The 13,398-nt window shown below is 57.1% G+C and overlaps 1 protein-coding gene across 1 annotated transcript in view; it reads left to right on the plus strand.

The window, feature by feature from the left end:
* NPR2 (natriuretic peptide receptor 2) overlaps positions 1–13,398 on the plus strand; it is a 41,704-nt gene that overhangs the window by 27,479 nt on the left and 827 nt on the right. The window contains exons 4-21 of the mRNA XM_061612586.1: positions 1,652–1,787; positions 2,077–2,171; positions 2,361–2,487; positions 3,012–3,096; positions 4,309–4,429; positions 4,647–4,721; positions 4,854–4,931; positions 5,409–5,513; positions 5,751–5,822; positions 6,319–6,478; positions 6,705–6,866; positions 8,346–8,514; positions 9,865–10,011; positions 10,590–10,713; positions 12,379–12,447; positions 12,576–12,750; positions 12,849–12,947; positions 13,300–13,391. Of these exons, the coding sequence (XP_061468570.1) occupies positions 1,652–1,787; positions 2,077–2,171; positions 2,361–2,487; positions 3,012–3,096; positions 4,309–4,429; positions 4,647–4,721; positions 4,854–4,931; positions 5,409–5,513; positions 5,751–5,822; positions 6,319–6,478; positions 6,705–6,866; positions 8,346–8,514; positions 9,865–10,011; positions 10,590–10,713; positions 12,379–12,447; positions 12,576–12,750; positions 12,849–12,947; positions 13,300–13,391 (2,091 nt within the window). The remainder of the gene's footprint in view (positions 1–1,651; positions 1,788–2,076; positions 2,172–2,360; positions 2,488–3,011; positions 3,097–4,308; positions 4,430–4,646; positions 4,722–4,853; positions 4,932–5,408; positions 5,514–5,750; positions 5,823–6,318; positions 6,479–6,704; positions 6,867–8,345; positions 8,515–9,864; positions 10,012–10,589; positions 10,714–12,378; positions 12,448–12,575; positions 12,751–12,848; positions 12,948–13,299; positions 13,392–13,398) is intronic.

The following is a 13,398-nucleotide window of genomic DNA, read 5'->3' on the forward strand; positions in this document are numbered from 1 at the left end:
CAGAGGAGGGCCTTCGATGTTGAACGAAGTGTACGGGTAGGTTCATATCGGGAGAAATGTTCCAACAGGTAATGTGGTCCCAAGCCGTGTAAGGCTTTATAGGTTAAAACCAGCACCTTGAATCGAGCCCGGAAACATATAGGCAGCCAGTGCAAGCAGGCCAGAATTGGTGTTATATGTTTGGACCGCCTGGTCCCTGTTAACAATCTGGCCACTGCATTTTGCATGAGCTGCAGTTTCCGAACCGTCTTCAAAGGCAGCCCCACGTAGAGCGCATTACAGTAATCTAATTTAGAGGTTACCAGAGCATGAACACCTGAAGCGAGGTTGTCTCTGTCCAGATAGGGGCGTAGCTGGGCCACCAACCGAAATTGGTAGAAAGCATTCCATGCCACCGAGGCTACCTGAGCCTCAAGTGACAGAGATGGATCTAAAAGAATGCCCAAACTACGAACCTGCTCCTTCAGGGGGAGTGCAACCCCATCCAGGGGAACCCTCGTGCATGTTGCCAGGTGCTTCTTGGAGGAAGGGAAATGCGAGGAATAAGTGAGAGGCGACAGGATGCAGAGGGAGAATGCAGCCTCATCGGCCTGCTCGTGGCTGCAGTGGCTTCACAAGGGGTGTGATGGCCACCAGAGGAGCTGGGCTCTCCCTCGATAGCCGCTTGCTGGAACCAGGCTGGATCCAGCCTGTCCTGTGGATGCTGACATTTTTGGTTGGGGTGTGGAGGTCTTGGCAGAGATTAGCCCTCGTGCAGCATCAGCAGCAGAACAGAGAGTGAGCGTGTGATTTGCCTGTAAAAGAAGCAGGCTTGTGCCCTGCATTTACATCATGGAGACTTCCGAGGTCGCTGAACAAAAGAAAAGCTACTTTATTTATAGAAATGCATAGTTGATGGGAAAGGCATAACTAGTTCTAACGAACTAAATTGGTGGCACAATGGCCGGGCTGACCTTTGCCCCCTGCTAGGGCCGAGAGAGAAGTTAAGGCAAGGTGGTCAGAGGAGGAGGAGGAAGGAGACTTTGAAGGAGTGGTCAGCTTCCCTGAAAGCATCAGTTTACAACGGAAGGAAGACAGGCAGAGGAGCGTGGGGTAAAGACAGACAGCCTAGCCACCTTGGATGACGAGCTCTCTATCTCCCCCAAATTTGAGTTGCCATCTTCCACACTTCCAGCAGTGTGGAAGGGGAGTCAGGTGGGTCTTGGCTGACTGAAAGAACATCCTGGCCCCTGCAAGGATCCCACTGGCACATCCCTTGAACATGTCAACACTGAACTTGACCAATGGTGGGTGAGTGGGTGGTAGGTGGGCTGCTGTGTCCCTCAGGTGCTGAACCCATGTCGTTCCCAGTTCCTGTGAAAGGCCACGGAGTGCTGAGGAGCATCCCGCGAGTTCCAGCTGCCACGAGTTCCAGTTTTGGAAGGATGGCGGGGTATAAGTAAAGATGATAATACAAATAATCCCTGGGTCTACCTCTGAGTACTGGGCACTTGCTGGTGGGGTGGACCTCCTCCATGCAGCTGTGCACGGGTCTGTCTGGGTCCTTCAGCTGGTGCTGATGACTGCCACCTGCCTCTTCTCTGCCTGGCTGCGCGGGGGCTGCGTAGGGAGCTGCCCCGTAATCCCTCTTTCTCCCTTTCCACCATGGCAGAAAAACCTTGTGGCCGGCTGCTTCCATGATGGGCTGCTGCTCTATGCCATGGCTCTGAACGAGACGCTCCAAGAAGGGGGAAGCAAGCGCAACACGAGCCGCATCCTGGAGAAGATGAAGGGGCGGACCTTCCAGGGTACTGGAGGCGGGGCCAGGGGCGGGAGGGGGAGCTGTAGCTGCTGGTGGTGGTGGAGACACATTAGGCAGATGGTCTGAGCCAGGCCTGGAGGATGCCGGTATGCATGTGCTGCGGTGGGAGTGGGCCCTCAGGGTCGAGGGGGGTCCCCAGAGCCTGCCCACGAGGGAGAGAAGGAGGGAGGCTGCCACCTGCACCACCTCCTCCTCCTCCTCAGTGTTTCTCAAGTGGCAATGAGTGCCAAGTGGCTGATAGGAATGCTGGGCCTCCCCTCCCCCTGTCCCCACAGGTGTCACTGGGACTGTGAGCATGGATGATAACAATGACCGCAACCCAGATTTCAACCTGTGGGCCATGGCTGACGTGGCGAGTGGCAAGTACCAGGTGCGAGGGGGGAGGGACCAAGCAGTGTGGGATGGGGTGAACCAAATGCACAGCTTGAGATGGGTCATATGTGTGGCTCGCCTCCATGTGTGCGTGCATGATGTGCACACACAGGTTGTGTTAGGCTGTAGGGAGGTGAAGGGCACCCTGGCCACGTGACAACTCAAACCCTTCCACCTCTCCCCACAGGTGGTGGGACACTATGTGGGCTCAGAGAAGGAGATGGACTGGCTGGGGCCCATCCACTGGCTGAAGGGGGCGCCGCCGCTGGACAGCCCACCCTGTTTTGACGTGGACGACCCCTCCTGTGACAAAAGTGGGTGTGTCGGGAGGCAGAACTGCTGGGCCCCCATATCGCTGCCCCCTGACTCTGCCCTGACTGTAAGCCAGGGGATGGGCAACCCCCCCATCTTCATCAAGGAGGCTCAACTCTCCCTAGATGAGGTTCAGAGTTCCCCACATGCACACACTGCCTGTTTCCCCACCCCCTTCATAGGCAGAGTTGCTCCTCGGCCCCTCGCTGTGGGTCCAGCTGGTTTGCCTCTTGCTGGCAGTTCAAAGGTTGCCCCCCCCCGGCCTGCCACCATTGGGCGTTCTGCCTCCCGCGGCAGCAGATTGTGGCCACCTGAGTGAAGCAGCCACAGCGTAGAAGCCCTTAGCCAAGATGGCAGCTGAGGAACCAGCTATGTTGCCACCCCCCAAGATGTGCCAAGATGTGCCCCCCCCAGCTGCATGCCAGTTCAGATGCCTGAGCCCTGGGGGGGGGAGGGTGCTGTGGTTCTGGTTGGCCAGAGGAGTCCTGCCCTCCCCCCCCGGCTGCAGCACTGCCTGTCCTTTCAGGTCCACTCAACACGCTGGCCATTGTGGCCCTGGGTGCTGGCCTGACCTTCCTCATGTTTGGCATTTCCAGCTTCCTGATCTTCAGGTGAGTGAGCCACAGGTGAGACCCTCCCTGGCTAGCTCCCCTTGTGTCACCGACTGAAGAATCAACAGGAGTGGGAGTCGGGGGCTCCCAAGGCAGCCAGGCAGACCACCACAGCCTTTGCTGCTAAGGGGCAGCATTTGCCCCCAGTGCCCACCTGGCATAGCTGGGATGCTTTGGCTCCAGCATAAGAATCATGGGATTGTATTGTTTGGAGGTGCCTTTAAGGCCATTGAGTCTGACCTCCTGCACAGGGAACATAAGAGCCTTGTGGCAGCTGGAGCAAGCCCAAGGAGAGGCCATCTAGTCCAGCATCCCGTTCCCACAGTGGCCAGCCAGATGCCCCAATGAGAAGCCCACAAGCAGGACCTGGGCACAAGCGCACTCTCCCCTCCTGTGGTTCCCAGCAACCGGCATTTGGGCATGCTGCCTCTGAGCGTGGAGGCAGAGCACAGCCATCGTGGCTGGTAGCCGTTAACAACCTCCTCCTCCTGGAATTTGCCTCATCCTCTTTTGAAGCCATCTCAGTGGCCCGGCCAGCCTTCTGGAGCTGCCAGGGGAGGTGGGCAAAGCGTCGGAGCCTCAAAGCGTCCCCTTGAATCAAACTCCTGCCCTTGCAGCTGCTCAGAAGTCCACTGTTGCTTGGCTGTTGCCAGCTGTCTCGGCAGCCATGAACCTGCTCACGGCAACAGGTGCCCCCCACCCTGTCACCTTCTCCAGAACCCAAGTAGTCAGTCCTTCCCATCCCCCAGCACAAGCCAGGACTGACTGGAGCCCAAACCCAGGGTGATAGGACTTCATTTGGGCCAGGGGTCAGCCCCAGTACCCTTTCAGCTCTGGAACATGTGGAAGAATGGCAAAGAAGAAAGGGACTTGGAGCATGCACAGAGTGCTTTTGAAATGACCACTGGGGAACCACACCCAGGCCTCAGAGATGGTGGCAAGGCACCTGTCTTTCTCCAGTGGGTAAGTCCAGCCCAACCCAGCCCTGGGACCGCAGGACTTGAGGCTGCCAGCGGTTGTCCAGGACACCTGAGTGGAACCTCCATGTTCAAAAGCAGCCTGCGTCTGGGTGCAACAGCCAGTGACAAGCCCAGGGCTGGGGTGGGGAAGAGGTAGGCTTCCCAGAAGAGGCATTTGGGTGGTTTCTGTCGGGGGGGTGGACTAGGAGGGCCCACCTTGGTCTGACTCCCCCTCTCCCGCTGCTCTCTCTAGGAAGCTGATGTTGGAGAAGGAGCTGGCCAGCATGCTGTGGCGGATCCGCTGGGAGGAGCTTCAGTTTGGGAGCTCCGAGCGCTACTACAAGGGGGCAGGCAGCCGCCTCACCCTCTCCCTGGTGGGTCCCCTGAGCAGCCCCAGAGACCCTCTGGCTGCCCTCAGGCACTCCGAGCCCCCTTCTCTGCCCTCCCTCCCCCCCCACCCGCAGATGTCCTGGCCTTTCTGTCCAGGCCTTGGCAGCTGCCCCAGCACCCCTCCCCCACCAGCTGGCCGGCTTCTCGCCTTCAGTGCATGTGACTCTTGCCTTCTTCTCCTCTGTCCCCCCCCGCCCCCAGCGTGGGTCCAGTTATGGCTCTCTGATGACGGCACACGGCAAATACCAGATTTTTGCCAACACTGGACTCTTCAAGGTGAGCCACTTGTGTTCCTGCACCCAAATCCTTCTCTGTACCCATTGGGGCTCACTGGTGGGGAGGCAAGGTGGGGGTCCTGACCCACCCCTCTTGCCCTCTCTCTCTGACTCGCCTCTGCCCTTCTGCCAGGGAAACGTGGTGGCCGTCAAGCACGTCAACAAGAAGCGGATTGAGCTGACGAGGCAGGTCCTCTTCGAACTGAAACACGTATGTACGGGGGGGCGGGCGAAGGAGGAAGAGAGGGGCCAAGCGGGCGGGGGGCATTGGGTGCCCAGCCAGGCTCCCACGGATGTTGAGCACAGCCCTGCAGGGAGAGCATTTGTCGCTTGGGCTGCTGCTGTTGGCTCGTGTGTGTGTGTGTGTATGTGAGAGAGAGGGAGGGAGTGGCACCAGGAGACCTCCCTCCCCAAAATAGATAAAGACCACATAGACCAGCCTTCCCCAACCTGGTGCCCTCCAGATGTCTGGAACGCCAACTGCCTCTGGGCAGGCTGGGCCTGTTGGGAACTGGAGTTCCAAGGCACCTGAAGGACACCTGCCCAGAGTGGAGAAGGGGCTCAGGCAGACTGTTCCACCAAAGGCCACCCTTGTCCCCTTCCACGGCCATTCAGGAGGCTGCCTTGGAAGGGCTCTGGGCCTGATGGGATCTCTCCCTTCCTCCCCCCTGCCCTCCCGCGGCTCCAGATGCGGGACATCCAGTTCAACCACTTAACACGGTTCATTGGGGCCTGCATTGACCCACCCAACATCTGCATCGTGACCGAGTATTGCCCCCGTGGCAGCTTACAGGTAAGGGCGCCACAAACCTGGCGTGGGAAGGGGGCGCTCTTTCCCCTGCCCACAGCTGGAGGGATGGGGGGGTCAGTGTGAGCAGTGGTGCTGTCTCTGGCCACCTTAGGTGAACCGGGGGTGGGTGAGCAGAGGAGTGTGCTCCCACCAGGACCCCCTCTGACTAGGGAGCAGCCATTTCCCCAGGGCCGCTGCCTGACTGCTGTGGTTCTGCTCCACCCCCACCCCTGCCTGCAGGACATCCTGGAGAATGAGAGCATCAACTTGGATTGGATGTTCCGCTATTCGCTCATCAATGACATTGTCAAGGTGGGAGTCTTGGGAGCAGCAGCCACAACTCCTGCCTGCCTTCAGAGCCCCAGGGGGAGGGCCCGCTGCCCCTCCGCCAGGCACGCCCCAGTTCAGCACAGAGCGGGATGGAGCCCAGCAAAGGCCTGGGAAGGGCGGCTCCCTGGCTTGGGGCTCCTTGTCCTCCTGCCCAGCTGCTCCAGCTGTTCCCCAAAGGGAGGGCCGTCCGGCTGGCTCTGCAGCCTGAGGCCGTCTCCAGCCTGAGACCCTCCAGCCCCATCTTGACCAGCAGTGGCCGGGCCAGTCCCGCATGAGCCTCTCCTTGGCCAGAGCCCCTCTGCTGGCACCCAGAACCAGCTCCTCTCTCCTCACAGCCAGCCACCCTGCTCATCACGGGGGCTGCCAGCCTCGGCGTCTGTGGCCCTGGCGCTAACAGGGAGGCCTTCCCCTGCCTGGAGGTGGATTTGCTGCTCCTGGGGGGGGCATCTGAGCAGCTGCCCCTCTCTGCCTGGCACAGGGCATGGCTTTCCTGCACAACAGCATCATCGCCTATCACGGCAGCCTCAAGTCCTCCAACTGCGTGGTCGACAGCCGCTTCGTCCTCAAGATCACGGATTACGGCCTGGCCAGCTTCCGGCAAAGCAGCGAGAGTGAGGGCAACCACGCCCTATATGCTAGTGAGTGCCCCCCCCCCCGCAGTGGCAGGACGCGCAGTCTCTTGTGTGGCCCCTTCCTTCTGGTCAGCAAGTGCCTCCTCTGCCCCGCCCTGGCGCTTGCCCGCGTAGCAGCACCACCATCACTGGGGATGGTCTCTCCTGTGTTGACGTGGGGGAGAGAAGGTTGGAGCCCCAGATCTCCCTCTGAGCAACCCCCCTCTCTCCTCCTGACCCCCTTCCCCACCAGAGAAGCTGTGGACGGCCCCGGAGGTGCTGCAGAAGGGCCACCTGACTCTCTCCCCACTGGCCATGCAGAAGGCAGACGCTTACAGCTTCGGCATCATTCTCCAGGAGATTGCGCTGCGCAATGGGGCCTTCTATATTGAGGGCATGGACCTCAGTCCCAAAGGTGAGGAGGAGAGAGGACAGGAACCCTCCCCTCCTTGTGGAGGATGGGGCCTGGCGGCTCTCTGGGCAGGGGTTCTGGGGTCTTGGGTTGCCTCCTGGGGGGACTCTGGGAGACTTATAAGCCGACAAGGGGCCTTTTCCACACCGTCGCTGGGCCATGGATTACCTTGTGGAGGGGCCAGTTCCCACGTGGGAGAGGCAGGGGATCTCTTGCACCTCCAACCTCCCCAGGGTGCACATGACGCAAAGGGGCAGGCAGCTCGCAAGAAGAGCTCTGCAGCAGCTGGATGAGGCCAGTGGCCCAACTAGTCCGGCATCCTGTTCCCACAGTGGCCAACCAGTTGCTGATGAGGAACCCGAAAGCAGGACCCAAGCGCAAAGAGCAGTCTCCCCTCCTCCAGTTTCCAGCAACTGTTATCTGGAAGCATACTGTCTCCGACCGTGGGGCCAGGGCTTGGCCATCGTGGCTAGCAGCCATTGATAGCCTGATCCTCCATGACTTTGTTTAATCTTACTTTAAAGCCATCCAACTGGTGGCTATCAATGCCTCTTATGGGAGTGAATTCCATAGTTTAAGTCTGCACCGTGTGAAGAAGGACTTTCTCTTGTCTGTCCTGAACCTTCCAACATTCAGCTTCACTGGATGTCAGTAAGTTCTCGTGTTACGAGAGAGGGAGAAAACCGTCTCTCCCTCCACTTTCTGCATGCCAGGCGTAATTTTATACACTTCTGACAGGCCAGCTGAGTGATCACCCGTCCATGCAGACCCAGCCTTTGCCCAGCGGCTTGAGAGGAGGCATGCCTGATGAGGGCGTCCTCTACATGACCCGCCAGGTCTTGTATGAAGGGGGAACTTGCGCAGCTCTGTCTACCACAGGAGAGACATGAGTTATACTTGCATTGGAAGCATGTGCGCCTCCCTTTGAGCTCCCCCTGTACACAGGATGTGGATGAGGGGAGGGAGGCTGTGGGCCAGCGAGTGCTTCTGGCTTACAAAGGGGGAAGCTGCCCTCCTGGGTGAGGCACCTGCAAAGTGTCCCTCATGTTCCACTAGCCTGTTCTGTAGGTCTCCCCACAGTGCTAGCTGGGCCCGTCCAGGCCCTGGCTGGGAGGGAGGCGGCTGTGCTTCCTGGACCAGAGTCTGGCTCATGCCTGGCAGAAGAAACATGCTTGTCCGTGTTCATAACCTGATCCTGTCCCTGATGGGCATCACTTGATGGTGATTACATTTGAAGCTGCAGCTGTTGGCCTTCCAGTGACCCCCTCCCCATTTTGTATCTGTCTTCCCGACAACACCTTTGCATCTCCCTCCGCCACCCCACCCGGCAGGATGCGCATCATGCCCCCATCCTCATTGTCTCAGTGGTCCAGGCACCCCCTCCCACCCCATCGCTGCCTCCCACCAGTCAGCTGTGCCTTCATCCCACCCACTCTGTGCATTCACTCCTGTGCACCCCCCCACTCACCTCCCCCCTCACAGAGATTGTGCAGAAGGTACGCAACAGCCAGAGGCCATATTTCCGACCCACTATCGACACGCGGCTGCACAGCGAGGAGTTGGCCATCCTGATGGAGCGCTGCTGGGCCCAGGAGCAGGTGGAACGCCCAGACTTCACACAGATCAAGATCTTCATCCGACGGTTCAACAAGTGGGTGCTGGAGGAGGGCATAGGGAAATGTAGGGCAAGAGCCCAGGTGGCCCAGTCACTTTGCAGGTGCTCCTTTTGGCAGAGCTGCCCCATGAGAGATGCTGCAATTCCTGACAGCTTTTGTTAACTTCTGATAGACCAAGAAAGGCCAGAGGAAGAAGCATCAGTCAGGGTTAGCGCCCACCCCACCCGACATTTCTGCTTAAAAGGGTCAGGAAGAGGGTGATGGAAAGGAGAGACCCCTCCTTCTCTGCCTCAGACCCGTGAGGGCAGCTGGTAGTCAGAGTAGGTAACCCTGGGCTTGGCAAACTGAGTTTGGGTATGAGGTAGTTTTCTATGTCCTATGTGTGGAAGCCCCCAGGTTGCTCCAGGACCTATTTTCAGTGTCAGGGCTCAGAGAATAAGTCGAGAAGGGAATATCTGGAAGGGAATTTCTGGAACACATGCAGAGTGCCTTTCCTTCACCACAGACAAATGAGTCTCTGAAACAGGCTTCCCAGGAGGGACTTGCAGCAGCTGTTGCTAAATTCCCACAGGCTCTGTGGTGAGTTACACCAGGCTGGATCCTGCAGGCCACTCCTCTTCTATGCCACATGTGAGCCTGTTTCACCAAGTCAGGCCCATAAACCACTTTCTTCTGTGTGGCCCCAGCACCCCAACCAATGCGTATTGGAGGTGTGGAAAAATACTGTCTACAGTATTGCTCACAAGGAAAAATAATTGTGTTTGCACAAGTTGTGTGTGAGAGAAATTCCACAGAGCAGCGATCTTCCATCTTCCTTTGGGTCTTGTGCGTCATGTCTGTGCCATGCTCATGAGCATGATGTACTCCCAACCTGTGAAGTCTTGTTTGGTGTATCTGTCACTCATGTGAAAGGGTTTGGCACCTCTAGCCATTGGACACCCCCCTGCTGCCCCTCCCTCCTACAATTCATATTCATCCCACCTGTGCTTTACCCCCTCCACCCGTGGGCAGCTGCTGATGGTGCCTCAACAACAGCCCATGTTTTGTTGACCCATTAAATGGATACACAGGACTCTACATATGTGATGAAGTAACAGTAAATACAGTAAATATTATAAATATAAATGGGCTTCTGCTGGAAGGGTGGAATATAAATCAAATAATAAACACAAGAAGTGACATTATGAGGGGGGGAGTGCTAGGGGGAGCCTTACTCCCCCCCTTTTCAGCTCATAGCAAAGACCAATTCTTTGGGGGGGGGGATCTGACCTCAATCCATGCCAGGCGATGGCCACCCTATCCCAGCGCTGGATAGTGTCTTTTTTCTGCCTGCCGCGTGAGCATGCCTATCATGGGCCCACCCTCTCCCTCCTCCTTGGCCACAGGGAAGGCAGCACCAGCATCCTGGACAACTTGCTCTCGCGCATGGAGCAGTATGCCAACAACCTGGAGAAGCTGGTGGAGGAGCGCACCCAGGCCTACCTGGAGGAGAAGCGCAAGGCTGAGAACCTGCTCTACCAGATCCTTCCCCAGTGAGTTGCCTGGGGGCGGGGGGAACACTGGCCCAGCAAGGTGGACGGGGTGTGGCTAGGCCTTGAAAGCCTTCAGAGGCCCATACTTTTGCATGTTGCATGTGCTAATATGGATGGATGGATGCAAATTTAGAAATGGGACATCACAGAAGCAAGCCAACTGATTTTCCAGATAAGTGCTTAAGTAAATTTGCACCCCACCCCAAACCACTTTCCCTTTAATTAATTTCCCAATAGATCTTGCTCCAGATAAACTGGATTTCCCTTCAGTTTCCCCCATTTGTTGCCTCTTAAATCATCCCTAGAGAGGGTCATCTTAAATTATCTCCAAACATATCCTTCCCAGTAGCCTAGATACCCCCCAATGTAATAGCCCCCAAACCCATACCGTACCCAGAAACACTTGGAGCACTTGGGAGGAGATTTGGGGCCCAATCCACACAAGCCCACCCCGAGCCGCGCCCCTGACGATGGGTGCTCTGTTGAGGGAGACCCTCCCTCTCCTCAAGGCCCACTCTCCTCTGCACAGGGACGGAGGGGTGGCCCACTGACTCACTGCCCTCCTTCTCCCCCTGCAGCTCAGTGGCCGAGCAGCTGAAGCGTGGCGAGACAGTGCAGGCCGAAGCCTTTGACTGCGTCACCATCTACTTCAGCGACATCGTGGGCTTCACCTCCTTGTCAGCTGAGAGCACCCCTATGCAGGTAGGGGCCAGAGTGGGGGTTCCCCCTCCCCGCTGGGCTGGGTGTGGCCAACCTTTGTTGGGGCCATCCCTCGGCTGTGGGCTTGACCCTGCCACCAGGCAGCCTCCCACAGCAGAGAGAGGCCACTGGTGCACCTGTCTTGAGGCCTTTGTGGTCTGGCTTTAAGCAGGCTAATTGGGGCTAGTGAACGCCTCACGGGGAAACCTTTTCAGTATGTGGGGACTGCCTTCAAGTCAATCCTGACTTATGGTGACCCTATGAATAGGGATTTCTTGGTAAGCGGTATTCAGAGGGGGCTTACCATTGCCTCCCTCTGAGGCTAGTCCTCCGCACTGCACAAGCCAGCCCCTTCCTTGTCCGCAGCTGCCAGCTGGGGGGCAACTGGGCTCATTGGGACTATGCCACTTGCCCACGGCTGCACAGGTGGCAGGGCACGTAACCCCTGAGCCACTCCCTGTGGGGGTGATCTTTAGCTGGCCCTTGATACTCAGGAGACACAAGCAGGGATTTGAATTCGCATACTCTGGACTCCCAGCCAGGCTCTCCTTCCCACTGTGCTATGTACATTTCCCCATTCTTGAATTTGGCCTGAGGCAAGAGTCCTTTGCCACTAACAGATGGAGGACCTCCTTGTCCAGTAACTGGTGCAACTTGCAATCTGAATGAGTCATCTCTTGGAAGAAAGAAAGATTACTGGGTGGGTGGCAGGCAGACATATTCCTTAAATGATGGTTGTGATATGGCTTTTTATTTTTAAATCAAACCATGAAATTAGCTACTGTTGCAGTTGGAAAAGAGCATCTTTTTTAAAAACAACACAAGAACATAAAGCAACACTAAGCTGGCCACCTTTATGTTTTAGGGAGATCCATGCAGGGTGGCTTCTTCAGAATGTGCTCCTGATCAGGATCAGGGCCCCACAATAGTTTCTCACTGGAAATCCCTCCCACCCCCTTCCCTCCACCCCCACAGTTGTTTGACCCAAAAGTTGCTGTGTTGCCAGGCACCTGCACAGCCACTCCAAGGCCCACTCCACCTGCCTGCTTTTCACTTAACCTGACAGGATTACATCACATCTCATCAAACACAGTAACACTTTTTGGTAAGGGCACATTCACTAGTTTAGCTGCAAGTCATCAACTGCTTCCCTGCATGGGTGAACCAGCCTGGCATTTCCAAGGACAATGACATGAGGAGGGGGGAAGAGGCTGGACTGACCTTCACTTCTTTGGCCCCCTCCCACTCCACCAAAACCGGACACCAAAGCAGTTCACCTGCTGCCTCCCCTGAATCAGACGTAAAGGGAAAGTGGAGTTTGGTATCACCAGCATGCAGGTGACTCCACGCTGCATCTCTACAATGCATGCGTGTAATCCCCAGAATTTAGCAACCAGTTCCTCTGTTCGTCGTCTCTGTGTTTGGCCGCCTCGCTTGGTCCCTCTGCAAGCTCAGCCGCCTTTGGGATGAGCTTCGCTGTTTTCACCCACACCTGCTAACTGTACTGTGCCTGGACAGCCTCAGTCGCGTTGCTTGATTGTGCAGACCAGCTTCTCTCTTCAGCAAAGCCCCCAAGACTGCTCTTCACATCTGCCCCGGTTACATGAGCTATCCAAGCCCACTCACTTGCGCCGTCTTCCCTCCCCTTCTGCCGCCCCCTCCCATTAGGTGGTGACCCTGCTCAATGACCTCTACACCTGCTTTGATGCTATCATTGACAACTTTGATGTCTACAAGGTGAGTGCAAACGTGGCTGTGGGCCACGCAAGCTGATCCCCAAGCTGGCCCAGCCCCCAAACGAGCCAGGGTTGGACTGTGTGGCTGCCAGGAAGAGCCCCACCTTGCCTGACGGGCTCGCCCTACAGGTGGAGACGATTGGCGATGCCTACATGGTGGTGTCAGGTTTGCCAGTACGGAACGGCAAGCTGCATGCCCACGAGATTGTCCGCATGGCCCTCGCCCTCCTTGAGGCAGTGAAAACATTCCGCATCCGGCACCGGCCCACCGAGCAGCTGCGCCTGCGCATTGGCATCCACTCTGGTGAGTCCCGGGGAGCGGGGGCCACCTGTGGAGGGCCACTGGGGCAGAAGGATGTGTCTGAGGTTCCAGCTCCCTCCCTCCCTCTGCCCCCACCACAGGGCCAGTGTGTGCAGGCGTCGTGGGCCTCAAGATGCCACGCTACTGCCTCTTTGGGGACACGGTCAACACTGCGTCGCGCATGGAGTCCAGTGGAGAGGGTGAGCACACTTTCCCTCACAAGCCGTTCCAGGGCTCTAACACGGTGTACGGAGCTCCTTGGTTTAGAGACTTTTATCCCAGTCTGAACCTGTATTGGAATTGTTTTTGGTTTTATTCCTTTATTGCTTTTTGTTTGGCACCCTGGACGGGATATAAATTCAATATAATGATGATAATGATATTAATATAGTTCTCCTCCCAAACCCGCTGCTGGCTTTGCACATCTCCCATGGTCTTGCCAGCCCCCTATACCTGCTCCAGTGATGACCCTTGTCCCATTTTAGGAGCGGGGGGTGAGGGAAGGAGGGCTTCCTGCCAGCACTGACCTTCCTAGGCCTTTGTTTGTTCCAGCCTTGAAGATCCATGTGTCCACCACCACCAAGGAAATCCTGGATGAGTTTGGCTGCTTTGAGCTAGATCTGAGGGGAGATGTGGAGATGAAGGTGTGGT

Source organism: Rhineura floridana, chromosome 1 (assembly GCF_030035675.1).
Source record: "Rhineura floridana isolate rRhiFlo1 chromosome 1, rRhiFlo1.hap2, whole genome shotgun sequence".
NCBI classification, from domain to species: Eukaryota; Metazoa; Chordata; class Lepidosauria; order Squamata; family Rhineuridae; genus Rhineura; species Rhineura floridana.